The 20,787-nt window shown below is 37.3% G+C and overlaps 1 protein-coding gene across 2 annotated transcripts in view; it reads left to right on the top strand.

Annotated features, from left to right (window-relative positions):
• Spag16 (sperm associated antigen 16) overlaps window positions 1–20,787 on the top strand; it is a 979,959-nt gene that overhangs the window by 53,015 nt on the left and 906,157 nt on the right. For both annotated transcript variants that reach the window (XM_052193590.1, XM_052193591.1), the window contains exons 8-10: window positions 11,361–11,427; window positions 19,243–19,287; window positions 20,456–20,565. In XM_052193590.1, the coding sequence (XP_052049550.1) occupies window positions 11,361–11,427; window positions 19,243–19,287; window positions 20,456–20,565 (222 nt within the window). The remainder of the gene's footprint in view (window positions 1–11,360; window positions 11,428–19,242; window positions 19,288–20,455; window positions 20,566–20,787) is intronic.

The following is a 20,787-nucleotide window of genomic DNA, read 5'->3' as shown; positions in this document are numbered from 1 at the left end:
AATGGTAGACATGAAAACATTACTAAATTAATTGAAAGGAATTACAAATATTTTCTGATAAAATTGAAGATTTACATGAAAAATATTTCTGTTAGTCTATGTCTTTTTATTGGGGAATTGAGTCCATTGATGTTAAGAGATACTAAGGAATAGTGATTGTTGCTTCCTGTTATTTTTGATGTTATTTTTGTATTTGATTTTGTGTGGTTACTTTCTTTTAGGTTTTTGGAAGAAGATTACTTTCTTACTTTTTCTAGGGTGTAGTTTCCTTCCTTGTGTTGGCGTTTACCATCCATTATCCTTTGTAGGTTGCTGGATTTATGGAAAGATATTGTGTAAATTTGGTTTTATCATGGAATATCTTGGTTTCTCCATCTATGGTGATCGAGAGTTTTGCTGGGTATAGTAGTCTGGCCTTTGTCTTCTCTGAGGTTCTGTATGAGATCTGTCCAGGATCTTCTAGCTTTCATCATCTCAGGAGAAAAGTCTGGTGTAATTCTGATAGGCCTGCATTTATAAGTTACTTGACCTTTTTCCCCTTACTGCTTTTAATATCCATTTTTGTTTAATGCATTTGGTGTTTTGATTATTATGTGCCCAAGGACTTTTTGTTCTTGTCCAGTTTGTTTGAAATTCTATAAGCTTCTTGTATGTTCATGGGCATCTCTTTCTTTAGGTTAGGGAAGTTTACTTTCATAATTTTGTTGATATTTACTGGCCCTTTAAGTTGTACATCTTTGTTCTCTTCTATACCTGTAATCTTTAAGTTCGGTCTTTTCATTGTGTCCTGGATTTCCTGGATGTTTTGAGTTAGAAGCGTTTTGCATTTTGCATTTTCTTTGACTGTTGAGTCAATGTTTTCTATGGTATCTTCAGCACCTGAGATTGATTCTTCTATCTCTTGTTATTCCATTGTTGATGCTTGCCTCTATGACGCCTTAATACTTTCCAAGGTTTTCTCTCTCCAGAGTTGTCTCCTTTTGTGATTTCTTCATTGTCTCTACTTCTATTTTTAGATCCTGGATGGTTTTGTTCAGTTCCTTCACTTGTTTGTTTGTGTTTTCCTGTAATTCTTTAAGGGATTTTTGTGTTTTTTCTTTAAGGGCTTCTACCTGTTGACCCATGTTCTCCTCTATTTCTTTAAGGGATTTTCGTGATTCCTCTTTAAGGGCTTTTACCTGTTGACTCATGTTCTCCTGTATTTCTTTAAGGGAGTTATTTATGTCCTTCTTGAAGGAAGGACATAATGAAACTTGAAACTCTTGCTTTTCTGGTGTGTTGGGGTATCCAGAACTTGCTGTGGTGGGAGAACTGTGTTCTGATATTGCCAAGTAGCCTTAGTTTCTGTTGGTAGGGTTCTTGTGCTTGCCTTTCGCTATCCAGTTATCTCTGGTGTTAGTTGGTCTTGCTGTCTCTGGATGGAGCTTGACCCTCCTATGGGCCTGTAAGCCTGTGTCTGTACTCTTGGGAAACCAACTCTCTTCTGGCAGAGTCTGTGAACAGAAGGCTGTGGAGCAGCCTGGTTCCCTGGTACAAATGGTGGACAGAAGGGAAGACTCTTGTCCCAGTAGCTCTAATGATCGTATGCCCTATGTGCTCCTAGCTGTTCCCCTCCAGAGAGAAGGTAGAGATCTGAGCTCAGAAGTGAAAGTGCTGCTGGGCGATCACTCTCTCCTGGCAGGTGTGCACAGAAGGCCATGGATCCAGTGGGCTCCCTGGTGCAAATGGCAGCAGGAAGGGAAGACTTGGTCCCTCCCATTTGTTGATTCTTGATCTTAGAGCATAAACCATTGGTGATCTGTTTAGGAAAATTTCCCCTGAGCCCATGTGTTCAAGGCTCTTCCGCATTTTCTCCTCTGTTAGTTTCAGTGTATCTGGTTTTATGTGGAGGTCCTTGATCCACTTGGACTTAAGGTTTGTACAAGGAGATAACAATGTGTCAACTTTCATTTTTCTACATCATACTGACCTCCAGTTGAGCCAGCACCTTTTTTTGAAAATGCTGTCTTTTTTCCACTGGATTGTTTTAGCACCTTTGTCAAAGATCAAGTGACCATAGGTGTGTGGGTTCATTTCTGGATTTTCCATTCTATTTCATTGATCTCCCTGCCTATCTCTGTACCAATACAGTGCAGTTTTTATCACTATTGCTCTATAGTACAGCTTGAGGTCAGGGATGGTGATTCCTCCAGAAGTTCTTTTATTGTTGAGAATATTTTTTTGCTATCCTACATTTTTTGTTATTCCAAATGAATGTGAGAATTGCTCTTTCTAACTCTATGAAGAATTGAGATGGAATTTTGGTGAGGATTGTATTGAAACTGTAGATTGCTTTAGGCAAGATGGCCATTTTTACTGTATTAATCCTGTCAATCTATGAGCATGTGAGATCTTTCCATTTTCTGAGATCATCTTTGATTTCTTTCTTCAGACACCTGAAATTCTTGTCATTCACATCTTTCACTTGCTTCATAAGAATCACACCAATGTATTTCATATTATTTGTGACTACTGTGAAGTGTGGTGTTTCCCAAATTTTTTTCTCAGACTGTTTATACTTTGAGTATAGGAAAGCTACTGATTTGTTTTTATATCCAGCTACTTTGCTGAAGTTGTTTATCAGGTTTAGGAGTTCTCTGGTGGAATCTTTGGGGTCAGTTAAGTATACTATTTTATCATCCGTAAATCATGATATTTTGACTTCTTCCTTTCTAATTTATATACCTTTGACCTCCGTTTGTTGTCTAGTTGCTCTAGCTAGAACTTCAAGTACTATACTGAATAGATAAGGAGTGTCCCTGATTTTAATGGGATGCTTCATGATGTTGGCTACTGGTTTCTTGTACATTGCTTAAAAGATCTTTACCAATCCTACATCTAATAAAGGGCTAATATCTAATATATACAAAGAACTCAAGAATTTAGACTCCACAGAATCAAATTACCCTATTAAAAATGGGATACAGAGCTAAACAAAGAATTCTCAACTGAGTAATACTGAATGGCCAAGAAGCACCTAAAGAACTGTTCAACATCCTTAGTCATCAGGGATATGCAAATCAAAACAATCCTGAAATTCCACCTCACACCAGTCAGAATGGCTAAGATCAAAAAACTCAGGTGACAGAAGATGCTGGTGAGGATGTGGAGAAAGGAACACTCCTCCATTGTTGGTGGGATTGCAAGCTGGTATAATCACTCTGGAAATCAGTCTTTCTTTCCTCAGAAAATTGGACATAGTATTACCTGAGGATCCAGCTATACTACTCCTGGGCATATACTCAAAAGATTCTCCAATATATAACAAGGACACATGCTCTACTATGTTCAAAGAAGCCTTATATATAATAGCCAGAAGCTGGAAAGAACCCAGATGTCCTTCAACAGAGGAATGGATACAGAAAATGTGGTACATTTACACAATGGAGAACTATTCAGCTATTTAAAAAAATGAATTCATGAAATTCTTAGCCAAATGGATGGAACTAGAAAATTATCATTCTGAGTGAGGTAACCCAAACACAAAAACTTCACATGGTATGCCCAAATACTCCGAATACCCAAGATATAGTTCACAGACCACATGAAGCTTAAGAAGAAGGAAGACCAAAGTGTGGGTGCTTTGGTCTGTCTTAGAAATGGGAACAAAATACTCATGGGAGCAAATACATAGACAAAGTGTGGAGCAGAGGCTGAAGGAAAGGTCATCCAAAGACTACCCCACCTGGGGATCCATCCTATATACAGTCACCATACCAAAATACTGTTGTGGATGCCAAGAAGTGCATGCTGACAGAAGCCTGATATAGCTGTCTCCTGAGATGATCTTCGAGACCTAGACAAATATAGAGCAGAATGCTTACTGCCAACCATTGGACTGAGCCTAGGGTCCCCAATGGGATCTCCAGTGGAGGAGTTAGAGAAATGACTGAAGGAACTGAAGGGGTTTGGAACCCCATAGGAAGAACAATAATATCAAACAACAAGACCCCTCCCCCCAGAGCTCCCAGTGCCTAAACCACCAATGAAGGAGTACATATGGAGGGACCAATGGCTCCAGCTGCATATGAAGCAGAGGATGGCCTTGTTGGGCATCAATGGGAGGAAAAGCCCTTGGTCCTGTGAAGACTTGATGCCCCAAATGTAGGGGAATTTGAGGGCAGCAGGCGGGAGTGGGTAGGTGGGTGCTGGACACTCTCATAGAAGCAGATGAAGGGGGATGGGATGGGAATTTTGGGGGGAACTTGGAAAGGGGATAATATTTGAGATGTAAATAATGAAAATATCCAATAAAAAATCTAAAAAAAGAAAAGAAAAAGGAAACAAAAATGTTGATGTGTTTCATCAAAATGCATGGCAGCTTGTTAAAGAATATATGACTGTGACTCTGCTTAATATTCTTTTGTTGCTTTTTGCACATTTTCCCTTTTGTCCAAACTCAGAAGGTACCAAAGCTTTCATGATGACAATACAAATCATATAATAATATTAAAAATTTAAAAATAATGTTATTTTTGTTTCTTCATTGAAATACTTAGCCTTTAAAATATAAAACATCACCTTTTCAGTGCCTTTTGTACTTAGATTTTAATTTTCTGTTCTTCAATGTTTGAATAATATTGCAAGTATTATTGAATAAAATATGTATTTTAATCATTTACAATTTCATCACATGTATGTCAAACTCTAAAAGTTTTATCATCTTGATTATTTTCACATAAATATTAGTAAGAAAATTATTAGTTACTTTTTTCATTTTTTTGGTAAATACTGGAGAAAAGAAAATTAAGGAAGAAAGGTTTTGGCTCATTTTGAGGGTACAGTACATCACATGAGCTACATCATGGCACAAGAGTATGAGAAAGCTGCTAACCTGAGATGCACATTTGGGAAACTAAAATGATGTCTACTCATTCTCAGCTGACTTCTTCATTTTCATTCAGTCAAAGACCACAGCCCCTGGAGTAGTGTTGCCTGTATACATTCAACATGAGTCTTCCCTCCTTAGTTCGTCCTGTAAATTGCTTCATAGATTTCAATGATTCTAAATCCAATTAAGTCAACAATGAAGACTAATGCTTTCAACTTGCTTACTCTACCCTGGGTCCTTGGTTTCTACTTCTTTAACTTGAGCAGAATTGAGTGTCAAAGCTGTTATATATCTAGAAATACTTTTCTGTCTCTCATCTCTATCATGATGGAAGTTCCATGAGTTGGTCAAAGGGCCATGTTGAGGCCATTTCAGATACTAGTACACTCTTTGGTTTTCAGACCTAATCACTGCTTTATTAGAAAAATATAGGAATTCGAGTAATGTTGAGAATCTTAAGAGTCTGTAAATCAGTTCTGCAAACATTTAGGTCTTTTATATTTTCTTCTGTTTTCTCACATATTAAATAGAGCAGAACCACTTGCCTTTAAGACTAATATGCTCTGAAGTGAAAACATGACTAAAAGTTAAAATAATATTAGGAGTCAGGTTTTAATTTTTTACATCATGTCACAGATACACAGAAAACTTTATTTACTGTGGAAAAGTGGTTTTATTTGTCTTTCAACCCATAGTCCTGCTGAAGACAATAGATAACCAACCTATCTGCTAAAGATTATGTGGATCCTTCTGGGTTAGAACAGCCTGTTTAAGTTTAGCACAGGATGTGTAAAAATATTAAGTGCTTGGTGAAATTCTCTCTTAAATTTCTTAATTTTTTATTAGTTAAAGGGCCACTTAAAGATGCATCCGGTGTGAAGTCTACTTGCCATTCTGTGCATACTTTGTCGTGTTATATGTCACCCTCAATCATTTTTTGATGTTGATGTTCCTTTGGAGGAACCATGGAACCTCCCTAACTTTATGGCCTCTGTTATAGTGCTGTATTTCTGGTTCAGTATTTTAAATGTTACCATTCCTGGGGCTTGAGTTTCAAGCCCTTGTTATTCATATAGTTGTGAACAACATGGTAGTCATGGTACAGCATGTTACTATTCAAGGCTGTTCTTGAGGAAGTAGAAGTGTATGTATTGTGTTTGGATCAACTTCAAACTACGTGATATGTTTCTCCTTTTCTTCAAGTCAAGCACTCTTTCTCTGATTTCTCCTTTCTTAGGCTCTATCTCTTTGTACTTCTTTGTTCTGTTGTAGGGGCTATGTTCTGTACTTATTCACTGCAAGCCATGCCATGACCCCATTTGTCAGCAATAGCCACGCCCATTCTTACAGACTCATTTGTAATGTTTTCTCTTGATTTTAAAAAAGAATGTAGATTTGGAAAATATATTCTAATGGAAATGTTAGAGTTTATTTCTTGATATTGAAATGGAACAGTTAAGATTTATAATCAGCTTTCTTCTCTTAGCTTCATCTGCTGTTCAAAGCTAAAGACTAATTGCAGTTTGAGAAAGTCATATTTAAATAGATTAACTAAGAACAATGTTGATACCAGGCATCTGATGTTTTTTCAGGATTGTTTTATAGACTCAAAATCCAAAATTCTTGGGATATATTTTATATGATACATGATTACTCACACCAACACGTTTTATTCAAACCCAAAATGGGCCAAATGACTGAATAAGCTTATATAATAATGTCCTTAACACATGTTCAAGAATGGTTCTAAGAGTATCTAATGTCTATACTAAGAAGTATATGTTAAAATTTGTTGAACCCAATTTTCTAAGTTGAAAAAGACTGCCAAAACTATTCTGTTATAGTCTTGGAACTAATTATCTTAGTCCCCAAATTAGGGAAGAATCTACAGTTTTAGTCATAAACATTTTCTTGGAAAGTAAGCCATGCCTTCAGGGACTGAAATAGCCAAAATTTCAAGGAATTTTAATTTGAAATAAAGAAACCAATCTGTGGCCAATAAACCTTTTCTTGTTAGAGCTGATTCATCAGGTATATCCTGACTGTGTGGTCATTGGTTAATTTCTGACCTAAACCTATTACTGTGTTATGAAGCCACAGAATTCATTTATTCAAAATATCTGTACAATGAAAATATTTAAGTAAATGAAACATTTACCAATGATTTATCATAGAGGTTAGATCACATTTATGATTATCTTTAAATGTAAGGGCTATTCCATATACCCTGAGATATCACTTTCAGCTGATATCTTAAGGATGTGAGTTAAGAGCAGCAGAAGAGAATCTCCTGCTTGCATGGGAACTCTGATCATCATATCCTCAGATCCTTACCTTAATGAGGATTTAACTTGTTATGCTTTTCTTCAAAGATATATAATAACTGCATTGTAAGTGGGCAGAATTTATAATCTTTCAAATGAAAATTCCACACACAAATACTGTATTGGGATAATTCATCTCTTCCTCCTGCTGCCGATTGTCCCATGTCTCCCAGTTCTTTCTCATGGTCAAACTTTTGCTTTGATTGTGATTGTTGCATGCGTGCAGGAAATTACTGCACATATAAATGCAGCCTATCAAGTCCATTTAGTGTTGTTCATATGTATATACATTTCGGGCTGAGCACTTGGGATTGTGAAACCTATCAAGGGGTTCATCTCTGGAAACAGGCTATTTTCCCACTCTCAGGAGCTCTTAATTTCCTGTCTAGCTTTTTTTCTCAGGGTGGGAGCTTTGAGATTTGTCCCATCCATGAGGATAACTATGACTCTCAGAGTTTAGACAATTTATGTTATTCAATTTATAATCTTGAACAGTGAAAGTACACATTTACTAGGTAAAAATCCAGTAAGCAATTCCTTTGGTGCATAATAAACATTAAAATATCTCTTAAATTAACATAAAACTTAAAACCTTACCATTCAAGTTGTTAGTTTTGAACGTATCTGAAAAATATTTTCATAATTCTGGAAACATTCCATAATTCAAAAAATCCAAAATGCATTTGGTTTGTAAGTGCATAATTATGATGGTTAATAGTCATTGTGCACTTGATGGTATTTAGGATTGCCATGGAAACGCAAGTCTGGGCAGGTTTGTGACAGTATTTCCAGAAAAGTTCAACTGAAAGAGTAGAATGCCATGGCTTGGAGTTAAGGACTGGATGAAAAGGAGCTCGGGAGCTGAGCCCCAGCATTGGTCTCTGCTCCCTGATAGTATGCACAATGCTGCTAGCTCTCCATCAGCGCCTCTATCAGATCTCTCTACCATGAGGGACTGGACCCTCAAACTGGGAGAAGAAGCCTGCATTTTCCATTCCTTAAGTTGCTTTTTCACATAGTTGTCAAAGCAACAGAAAAGTATCTATTCAGATAATTAGTACTGAAGAGTGATGGCCATTGCCGTGATAAACCTGATGATAGCGGACTGTGGGACTAGTTTCTGGGAATGATGTGGAAGCGGTTGGAATTTTGGATCAGACTATTCCAAGAATGCCCAATGTAGAGCTTAATACATCTTTCCAGTAGCTGGTAAAGAAGATAAGCATACTGAAAAAAGCAAATAATGGAGCCCAGCTAAGAATACTTAAGAGAACAAGGAGCTGTCGTGAACCGAGCGAGAAGCAAGTAATGTATTCTGGGAAAGAATCTGCCTGAGTTCTTGTTCCTGCATACGGGAGAGAGGTTAAATGAAAAAGTAATGGACTAAGGTGTTTGGCAAAGAAGATTTCTCCTTAATAATTATAGATGCTATCTCTGTTCTCACCTTGTCTGTAGCTTTAAATTTGCCCCCCTCATTCCTTCCCTTAGCAGTTTTCAGTTGAGATTGTTGCAATGTTAGAGACAACAGGACTGACTGAGGAGAAGCTGTCAGCACAGAGTAGAGCCCACTTGAGAGAAGCTGTGTGTTCTATATACAGTCAGACTTGACTGTGGAGCTGTCTAGTTCCACTGGAGTCCACATTTCCACCAATGTCTCTAAAGCTAAAAGCTCTTAGTAGCCAGGAATCTAGAAACTGAGTTATGTTTCTTGTTCTAAGAGTGTACTTGTGAGCTTTTGTTAACGGAGTCTTCAGGGAAGAGGAGATCACAACTGAGACTGTCTCCATAAAAATGACTTACAGGCAGGCCTGTGGGATGTTTCCTTGAGTCAGGATTGATGTGAGAGGATCCAATTCATTGTGTGTTGATACCACCTCTAGATAGGTGTAACTGCCCACAGTTACATCGAACAGGTCACCTTGAAGGAAAGCTGGGGATAAAATAGAACGGGCTTGTGAAAGAAATATGGATCTAAGACGAAAGGTTTTCTGATCAAGGCTCAAAGTTTAATGGGGGGGTCTCCAAATATATAGGCGGGAGGGGGCGACTTCCCCCAAAGCTCGAAACTCTTCTCAGAACTGGTTCAGGTTGCTAGTACCTCTCAGTAGACTATAGGTCCTTGAAGAACAATAGGCTTTACCTTGGTCTGAGCGCTCCACCTTAGGTGGAGGGAATTATGGCTAACACAGGAATTCCTGCTCAAAGGTTGGGAGAGGAACTTCACCTTGGTCAATGCCAAGTTCCTGCAAGGTGGCAAGGCACCCCAATAAGGCTCTCTACAGATGGGTGGTTCTGGCAAGAAAGGAAGCTTAACAAGGCAGGAAGAGCAAGCCAGTCAGCAGTGTTCCTCCATGGCCTCTTCTTCAGTTCCTGGTTTCAGGTTTCTGCTTGAGTTCCTGACCCAAGTTCCTTCTAGGTTGGACAATAAACTGCAAGTTGAAATAAATTCTGTAGTTTGTTTTTGATCATGGTGTCTACCACATCAACAGAAACCTAACAATACTCTATCCAGAAACAATTTCCAGTGGTCTAGCCTTAACAGTTTGACCAAAATAATAAATAATGTGGAATTGATATAATTCAAATTAAAAAAATAAAATTCTGTGATTTTAAATTATAAAGATGATTCAGTGAGTGATGAGGGGTGTGTGTGTGTGTGTGTGTGTGTGTGTGTGTGTAATAGGCTAATTTCACATAGAAGAATCCCAAATAGCATAAGTAGACTATCTTTCTCTTAGGGGTGGAACACAACAATTCAGTAGTTACATGTTGAGTATACTTAAAAAATTGCTTCCAAAGCCACAGTAGATCGAGGGAAAAAGGGACACCATACTTATTGTAGTGAAGAAATCAGGCAAACTTCCTCTGCAAGGTACCAAGGTTAACTCATCATCTTAAGCTGTGTTGAAAACAAGTACCTGTGAGGTATGTGCACTTCCTAAATCCCAAATTCTAGTTTAGCCAAAGGGGAAGGGAGCCATTCTGCACTCATGTCCTCCTGTGGGGCACTTCATGAAGCAGGCTTCACAACCAGTTCTTCTCAAGCACTCAGGGTCATTAACAAAAGGGAGCATTTCATAAATGTATTATTCTAGAGGAGGCTGAGGCGACATAGTGACTCCATGTAACAAAGTATTCTGCATGAACTCTAGGTGCATAAATGAAAAACAAACTAATGGACATTACTGCATGGTGATATAGTAACAATGGGTTATCACTTGCAAAAAAGTGAGCTTGGGTGTGGACACACTGTAATTCCCAGCACTGTTTCAGTCACTATTGTATAATGCTTATGATGTTTTGATAAGTTTATATTTATAATCCTTTTGCCTTCTGAAGAAACTGATCTGACATTTATTTTACGTTAGCATTCTATTAGTACCAACCCACTGGTTACAATTCATCTGCTATTTATTTTATTTTATTTTTAGATTTAAATGTACTGATATCTAGTTGTAGTTAAGAAATATGTACATTTGTATGTAATTAAATAGAAGGTATTTTATGCTTGTGTAATTATGTACAATAAAGAATGAGACAGCTTTAAAGTTTGAACTTTAAATTTGATTCTGTGATTCAGGGAATGTAGGTGAAGGCATGCTACACAACCAACAAATATTCTTAATTATAAGATATGGCTAATAAAACAGAGATTATCTATATAATAAATAATTATTATAGGCATAAGTATAATCATATTTTTGTTCCTGGATAATACTTACTCCATAGTTCGTAGATATAAGGACAGATTTCCATAGATAATAGTCACAAAGATTAATTGTGAAGAAATTTAAGCAGAGGAAAGCCCTCTCTCAAAGGAGAACTGAACACATTAAAACACATTTTTGTGAATCATCACATGGCTGGTGGGAATTAAACTCAGGGCCTCTGGAAATAGAGCCAATACTTTTAACTGCTGTGAGATACACACTTCAAATACTTTGTATGGTGGATGATTAGTGATTGCATGTGGAATTGAATTTTAACCAAAACAATGCTCTTTCAGCTGAAGTTTATGTTCAATGTTTTATAACTTAAAGGCATGGATTCAAGAACAATTAATATTTTTGTTGTTTTGCAATCAATTTTTAAATGTTGCATTTTGTTTAACAGTTTAAAAATAAATTACTATAAAAATGCCACATGTTTGCATTATTTGCTTTTAGATTTCTGGGCTTCAAGCAACACTGAAGAACATAGACATAGGACATATTCAGGTCCCTGGAATCAAAGGTAAAAATATAATGTTTATTTATACTGACCTGATATTTCATCCTGACCTGTAATCAACTTTCTATATATGCTTAAGGGGGAATAATGGCTGTGGAATCTAGTTTGTAAATAAACAGATCAATACAAAATCTAGATGTGATACAATGGAGATTTAGTTTAAATCTATCTTTTAGGAACTATAGAAAGACTCCTGATCTTTCTATAGTGTGAGATCACTTTCTAGAGTGTGATGGAACTTCTTTGTAACAGACTAACCTTCTTCCCATATAAGAAAATATAACTCAAGGTAGATGAAGCAAAAGCTTTGGGGCATTGGCAAACAAACAGTACAGGTCACAGAAGACAAATGACATACAGAAAAATACAGACTGAGTTCTACAATAAACCATAGGATCATGTTTAAGAAACCTTCCAAACCAATCTTCACAAAGACAGATATGCCTAGAACATGTCAGCTGAGGAATGAAAAGGGAAACTCAGAGTTGCCAAAACAACCAGAATGTATAGAAAATGTTCCAGAGGAATTGGAATGAAGAGTTTCTGCTCCTACGAGGGAGCTGAATATTGGTTCTAAGTTAATGACAGCGCTACTTGTATATACTAGAACTACTTGAGGCTCACAGAGAGGGAAATTTCCCCAGAGACCAGAAAATTTCCACATCAATCCTGATAGAAGATACTGTAAGGCTAGTTTTGCCTGATAGCAGGTCACTATTGTGCATCATTAACAGCACAATATCATTTAGTATCCCATATTTGCCCTATAGAATGAAAAACCAAGCTCAAAAGTGTTCATAGGAGACTGAGTTTAGGGCTGGATTCTTACAAAGTTATTGGCCCTGGAAACCCTCAGACTTTATATACATTTAACGAAAACATGGTAAAATTAATCCCTAAACTGCAAATTGATCAGCCAAAATTTAAACTCATCTCTTAATTAAAAAATCATCCTTCAGATGGTGACAGTTGAACAGAATATCTACAATGTATCATCCCTCTGCCCAATTATAACTAAGCATCAACTATGTATAAAATATATGACTCACAGTCAAGACAAGAAGTTTTAAATGGAAGCCAACCCTAAATTCCTTCAGATAGTGAATTTAACAGGTAAAAATGTTGTGAGACTGTTTTCAAGGACTAAGACAAATTATATTAATAAGTGAATTGACAGATACTGTCTCCAGGAAATGGAAATATCTCTGCACACACACACACACACACACACACACACACACACACACACACACACACACCCCACTTGTATAAATACAGGAACAAATTGAAATTATAAAACTGGAAAATGTAACAACATTATATAAAACATTCAAGGTGGTATAACTTAGTCATCTTTTAATATGTATTTGTTAAAATATACTCAACAATATATTTTAAATTCAGTATCACCTAACTTGAATTACTTGTTTTAAAAATGGGAAAGAGGAGGCTCCAAGGTTTAGAAAAATACTCAAATTGTAATTTTTCTGACAAATGAAATGTCCTAACACCTTTTAGAGGCCTACTCATCATATCTGATTAATAAAGGATTAAAAATAACATTCTTATATTTAAATTCTTCTTTTCCTTGAATTTACAGTTCCTTTCTATATATATTTATAGTTTCATGCATGCATTAGTTATTAAATTTTTATTAGTCTGGTTTGTATAAGGCAGTATACAATATTGAATACAATATTGAATGCAATTTATATATGTATTTATGTATTTATTTATTTTGAGATAATGCTTCTCTACATATACCTGACTGTCCTGGAACTCACTACATAGATCAGGTGGCCTTTACTCATAAACATCTGCCTGTTTCTGCATCCAATGTGCTTGGATTAAAGGCATGCACCATTATGCCCAGCCCTATTTAATGGGGGCTAATCCATATATTATAATTTATAATAAGGAATTAAGAAATCTACTAACTGCAAATTTGATATGCTTGGTAATATGAAAATCATGGAAAAATGACTTTACAACCCCATAGAGGAACTAAGTATCCTATGTACTAAGTACTGCCTAGCTTAGTACTTACAAGTGAACAGAACACAGTACTCCTTATCATATTCCTCACTCAACAGCTGAAGGTACTCCTTACATTATACAGGTTTATTAATGAGTGTTTTCTATGTTATTTTTGTTCTGCTCAGTATTGACCCTTGAGATGCTCATTTATTACATTGGCATGTAGACAATGTAATCTAATTTTGAAAGATGTAATATTACCTTTTAAATAGTGTTTCTAGAGCACTGTGGGATTTTTTGACTTTCAGCTATATGTGTAATTGGTCTCTGCAATTTTGTTTGAGGGTGTCTTCATATCTTAAATAGTTGTTAATCATCCATCTGAAATAAATTTCTTCAGTAGCAATTTTCAAATAAGTAATTTGCTCTTACACTTGTGTTTGTGCTATAGCAGATTTGGAGATTGGCAATGTGAGGCACTTGTAGTTTTAGTTAGAGAGAAGAATTTGCAAATTTATCCAGGACCTGAGCATGTTCAGTTAACACTGGATGAATGTGTCTACATAAAGGATGGTTGGTGAACTTAGCATGAGAAGATACAACAAATCTAATTTCTACAAATTAACAGTGCTAGTCTACTCGCTGGTTTTAAAGCCCTTATCTTGAAATCATAGATTGTGTACAATCATTATAGCCATATAGATTTTGGTTTTTTCCATATTTTTTATTATTTATTTATTTATATCTCAAATGTTTCCCCTTTCCCATTTTCCCCTCCACAAATCCCTCTCCCCTCTCCCCTCATTTTCTCAATGAGGGTGCTTTTCCACCTATCCACCCACTCCTGCCTCAGTGCCCTAGCATTCCCTTACACTGGGTCATCAAGCCTCTACAGGAGCAAAGGTTCCCCTCCAGATGGTGCCCGACAAGGCTACATATCTGCTACATATGTGGCTGGAGCTACAGGTCCCTCCATGTATACTCTGTGGTTGGTGGTTTAGTGCTTGAGAGCTTTGGGAAGTCTGGTTGGTTGATATTGTTGTTCCTTCTATGGTTTGCAAACCCCTTCAGTTCCTTTCATTCCTTGCCATAACTCCAAAATTGGGGTTCCTGCACTCAGTCCAATGTTTGGCAGCATTCATCCACATCTGTATTGGTCCAGCTCTTACAGAGCCTGTGAGGGAACAGCTATACCAGGCTCCTGTCAGCAAGCTCTTCTTGGCATTAGCAATAGTGTCTGGATTTGGTGTCTGCAGATGGGATGGATTCCTAGGTGGGTCAGTCTCTGGATGGCCTTTCCTTTAGTCTCTGCTCCAAATTTTGTCTCTTTATTTCCTTTTGTCAGGAGGAATTCTGGATTATTATTTTTGAGGTGGGTGGCCCCACCCTTCAAATGGGGGCCGTGCCTATCTACTGGATATGATCTCTATAGGTTCTATCTCACCTTTGTTGGGTACTTTAGTGTGAAATATTAGAAAACAAAATCCACACTATCAGCAGCTAGGCTCCTGCTGGTGGCCTTAGTCTGTTTTCAGCCCTGCAGACAGACCGGGACCACATTATTCCTTTATCCACATTATCCAGGGCCTGTCTCACCCAGGCTGGCTTTGTCTCTCTGGAGCTCCAAAGTCACTGTCTCCATCTGGCTTGCTAAGTTCCCACTGCTGACTGTGCTACATCTGCCCCATGCTTCCAAATTCCTATATCTGGCTGGGGTACACTCTTGCACACCACACTCTGCCACCATTACCTTTCTCTGGAAACCAGTTGATTCACCATATGAAGGAAAACAGTACCCACTCTTAGTTTAGAATCACAGATAACACAATCGCTGGGTGCAGAACATTGCTAGCATCCTAAGTTTATAAACTAATCTTTGTTTTAAATCCTCGAGTGGTGGATCTGCCACTTGAACCAATAGCCTCCGTCATCCTACATTCTGTCTGCATCCCTTGCTTAGTCCAACAAGGCCTTCTCTTTCTCCTGCATTCCCTATTCCTCTTCCCAATCTGGAAGTCCCGCCTTCTCGCCCAGTGATTGGTTTCTTGTCGTCTTTATTATATAATCAGTTAGGGGAAATTTCTACTATGGGGTTTTTGAGCTAATGTCTTCTCTGTTGGGTCCTGGAAACCTCTTGGATCCCTGGCACCTGGACGTTCTAGTGGCTATCCCTAGTTTCCCCTCTTCTACTGCTACACACCTTTTACAAATTCCTGATGCTCTATACTTCTGCATTTCCTGCCATATTTGAACCCCCTTTCCCCTTCCCTCTCTCTCCCTCCCAAATCCCTCTCTCCCTCTATCTCCTGAGATTTTTTTCTCCCCACTTCTATGTAGGACTGTAGTATCTAGACTTTGGTGTGGTCTTCCTTCTTTGGTTTCATATGGTTTGTATGTCGTATCATGGGCATTCCAAATCTTTCTTTTCTAATATCCATTCCACTTATCAGTGAGTGCATACCATGTGTGTTCTTTTGTGACTGGGTTACCTCACTCAGGATGATATTTTCTAGTTCTATCCATTTGCCTGTGAATTTCATGAAGTCATTTTTTTTTAATAGCTGAATAGTACTCCATTGTGTAAATGTACCACATTTTCTGTATCCATTCCTTTGTTGAGGGACATCTGGGCTCTTTCCAGCTTCTGGCTATTATAAATAAGGCTGCTATGAGCATAGTGGAGCATAAAAAAATGGGGTACAAGCTAAACAGAGATTTCGTAACTGAGGACTATCAAATAGCCAAGAAGCACCTAAAGAAATGTTCAACATCCTTAGTCATCAGGGAAATGCAAATCAAATTGATCCTGAGATCCACCTCACACCAGTCAGAGTGGCTAAGATCAAAACCTCAGGTGACAGCAGATGCTGGCAAGAATGTGGAGAAAGAGGAACACTTCTCCATTCTTGGTGGGATTGCAAACTGGTACAACCACTCTAGAAACCCATCTGGCAGTTCCTCAGGAAATAGTTCTACCTGAGGACCCAGCTATACCCCTCCTGGGCATATACGCAGAAGATGCTCCAACATGTAACAAGGCCATATAGATTTTGAAACTGAGGGACACCAGAGAGGACTGCAGGAGTTAACAGCAACAAAAAAGAGAAAATACGCCAGCAAATGTGGCCATGGGGACATGGATTTTCCTGGTTATTTCTGAATGGTAATAAATATAATACGCAGTTATCCATGAATCCTGCAAAGACAGTAATGTCTGAGCCTTTTATTCATTCTGTAAACACAGGAAATATTTATGTGATAGGGAATGGCAGTCTTAATTATATTATTATGTTAGGAAATGAAAACCATTATTTTACTACTAGTTCAATGTATATTCTGCAAGTTTAGTCTCAAAATACTGATTATTCTAAAATGTTTTAGATTATATATTTTTGTAATTTAATTTTGTATTCTGAATATCAAGCATGCAGTAATAAATCAATTCCTTTTATACATTCCTGTTTCTCTTGTTCTGGTCCTCATTTACTTGCTAGCTTCTTGCCTTCTAGTTTCCTTTATACAGTGATACCTCATGTGGTCTTAATGCTGGGTGAAATCTGCTCCGAATCCTGCAAATATCTGAGAGCTGGCTGTTTGCCCCTTCTGCAATCTCCATCCGCATAAATATCACTGCACCAGTCCTTTTCTCATATATAAAGCTGGTGACCTTCAGAGCATCATTGGCACAATTGCATGAAATAATAGTGTAATACTTTTGTGACAGCAGTAGTCATTCGGTAAAAGATAAATCATTATCTTAAAATTGTCATCATCTTGGATACTGTGGTCTTTGAGAAGTAAAGACAGTAAAAGGATGTGGAGTGAAAACTTCCCCATGTCACAAAAGGCCTGTACATGTTGCTCTCCCTAACATGTTCCTGGGATTTGGGCTCCAGTGTCTTTGTGACCCTGATATGCAGCATCCTGAAGAAGGAGGACAGAGACTTGAGTCTTTTGTGCTTAGTGACAAACATTCTCTTCTGTGTTATCATGCAGTTGTTTTTAATATTTTGCCTTTTCTCAAGAACTATATGGATTAGGAAACCTAGGTTAGGAAAAGGAATATGCCAGCTGCATGTACCTCTTGCCCTTGCAGTCTATAGTTTTGGTAACCACAGCGTGAAGCACTCTCTTAATCCTAACATGCAGAGGCAGAGGCCGGAGGATGGCAAGTTCTTTGCTGGCATGGACTACATGGCAAGGTAATTAGTAAAACTAACAAAACTAACCAACTAAAAAACAACCCTTTAGTTTTTATATACATATGTGTGTGTGTATATATATATATATATATATATATACACACATAATGGTGGTTTTGTAAAGGTATTTTAATGCAAAAATATTTTGCATTTAGGCCAGATCATTTCCACAGGCCCTCTGACCCTCCTTTGTTGTTTTAGCTCTTCTCTTAGCCCCCATCTGTTGCCCCAATACTCTTCTACTATAATGCCACTTCAATCTATGCTCTCTCTCTCTCTGTCTTTTTCTGCTTCTGTCTTTTTCTCTCTTTGCCTATCTTTCTGTCTCTGCTCTCTTTTCCAGACACAAAACTCAAGGAAGACATGGGATGTTTGTCTTTCTTAGTGTGTCTTATTTAGCTAAAAATGGTACTTCTTAGTTCCATCCAAAGTAATATGAATCTTTGTTACTTTCCTACTCTCCACTTGCTTACTGTTAGATAACTAGGTTGAAACCCACATTTGGTTATTGTAACTAAAACAGCAATTAACATGGATGTGCTGATCTCTATAGTCCCAATTTAGATTCCTTTGGGAGAGGTATTGAATCATTTGGTAGTTCTACATTTTGTTTTTGAAGAACCTCTCATACAGATTACTATACTGTCTGGAATAATCTATATTCATCTGCATTCCCACTAATGATATGTAAGACTTCCTTTTCCCTGTATCCTCATCCATATTTGTTGATTTTTACCCATATAGCCCTTCTTACTAGAAAAAGATGGAATCTCAATGTAGTTTTGATTTGCATTTTACTGAAGGCCATTGAGTTGAAGATTTTTTTAAATATATATTTGCTGCCCATCTGTACTGGGTCTTTTGAGAATTGTTTACTTCATTCATCCATGTATTTACAGAATTATTATGTACTTTGTTATTTAATTTTTTAACTCTATATTCTAGACAGAGCATGTTAGATGTCTCCTTTCTGTGTGCTCACTGTGGCTTCCAACCACTCATCGTTGCTGTTGCTTTGCACAAGCTTTTTAGCTTTATGCAATTCCATTTGCCAATTCTCTGAAAAAAATTAATTACTTTCCCTTTCTCTGTGTGTGCATACTTAGATGGCAGAAGACAAATTTGAAGAACCAGTTCTTTCCTTCTGTAGATTCCAGGATCAATCTTTGGTCACATGACCTCTGGGTTGATCCTCTGGGCTAATTCCTCTGTTTGTCAGTTCATGTTAAAATTCCAGGGCTTTTGGATTCCTTTTAAACAGGTCTTGCCTGTGTCCTCAGTTTTTTCCTCTAGCAATTTCAGAGTTTCACATCTTTTAAGGTCTTAGATCCACCCTGAACAGATTTCTCTGTAGAGGGAAGAGACAATAAAGACCACTGAAACCATCTACATACTTTTGTTGTTGTCATGCTTCTCTCTACAATAAATCTAGTTCAATAACTCATAGTATCGTCTATTGTGTTTTAGTGAATTTGCCCTTGTTTTTGTTCTTCTAAATTAATTAGATATAAATTAGATAAGTCAAATGTACCTATATGTATAAATCAATTAGACATAGAGCACAAGTCATATGTACCTATATATGTGTGTATAAAGAGATGTGAATACAAAAGACTTTTCTTCTCACTTCCTTCCTCAGGATCTTATGAGACTGCTTCTATCACAAGAGAGCCAGGAGAAAAAGGTACATGGATTGCCATGCATTCTTACATTCTTTCCTACCTGTTCTTAACATCAAGAGGCATAGACGATAGAATTATATAACCTTTATAGCATTTATCATTTATTTAAAATATTGTCATTTATTATTGTTAGTCTTCTGTCCCTATTCAACATTGATTATAAGCACACAGTCTTGATACAGCAATTAGGATGTGCTGCAATGGAAGACTGCTTCCATTCGTTGTAGATGATTCACAATTCCATTGTGTTAAACTTCTAATGCAATATCATCCTAGATTTTGAGGAACTGAATGTTGAAATCAAACCTAAAGAACTTTAGATTATTGTAGTATTAGTTTAGTACTCTTAAAATTCATATAACAGTAGGATCTTGGTCAGGATATTTTGGTTATAACCATATTTTTAAAAATTAATGTGGCTGGGCATGATGATGCACATCTTATTTCCTAGCACTCAGGAGGCAGGAGGTGGCTTTCTGAGTTCAACACCATCCTGGTTTACATAGGAGGTTACTAGGCCAGCCAAGCCTACACAATTTTTATCTCCCTTTTTCCCTCCTTCTTTCCCCCTTCCCGCTCTCTGTCTCAGTCTCTTTCTGTCTTTGTCTCTCTTTCTTTACACACAGATACAGGTATACACAGATATACACAGATATATACAGAGGGTGCTGGAAAGATGACTCTGGGTAATAGCACTGGGTCTTGCATCAGACCTGGGCTTGGTTACAAACATTCCTAATTCTGGTTTCAGGGAATCTGATGCCTTCCTTGTACTCTGTGAGCCATCAGGCATGTATATAATCCATATACACACAGACAAAACACTTATATACATAAAATAAATTTAAGAAAGTAAACTTTAAAATACACAGTTAGTGTGTGTATGTATGCATGTATACATGCACCACAGAAGCTTGAAGGTCAGAGGACAACTTGTTTGAGGAGTCAGTTCAGTCCTTTCACTATGTGTGTCCTGAAGGTCAATCTCAGGTCAACAGACTTGGCAGCAAGTATGGATGCACACTGACCTATCTTATGAGACTCATGTAATCATATCTTATTCATATAAAATTTAACACCTTCATAATGCATGCATTAAAATATTCTTGGTATATACATGTTTGTTATAATCATATCTTTTCAGGTAGATATTTTGCTTTTCTCTTGCAGCTGGTCGCAGTTGTGAGAAAGAAAACAGTTCAGAAGGCCCTACTCAGAAAAGTCTTCATGAAGCCAAGGAAGAAAATGGATATAAAACAAAGATGAAGAATGATAGAAAGGTATGATGATTACTTATGTTCCTATTAGCTGGTATTTAACATTGAGATCTTTATAGTATAGCAATTTGTACAGCATCAGTTTATTTACTGATAAGTGAATTTAGAGTATATTTATTGCAACCACTTTTACAGGGGAGAATAGAGCTTGGGAAAACAGCACTGGCATCTCCTTAACTCAGGTCACATACTTCCTAGGGTTAAGGGCAGCTCCACGAGTCTCAG

The sequence above is a fragment of the Apodemus sylvaticus genome, chromosome 9 (assembly GCF_947179515.1).
Source record: "Apodemus sylvaticus chromosome 9, mApoSyl1.1, whole genome shotgun sequence".
Lineage (NCBI taxonomy): Eukaryota > Metazoa > Chordata > Mammalia > Rodentia > Muridae > Apodemus > Apodemus sylvaticus.
The sequence above is the reverse complement of the archived record's forward strand: the minus strand, read 5'-3'. Positions and strand labels throughout refer to the sequence as shown.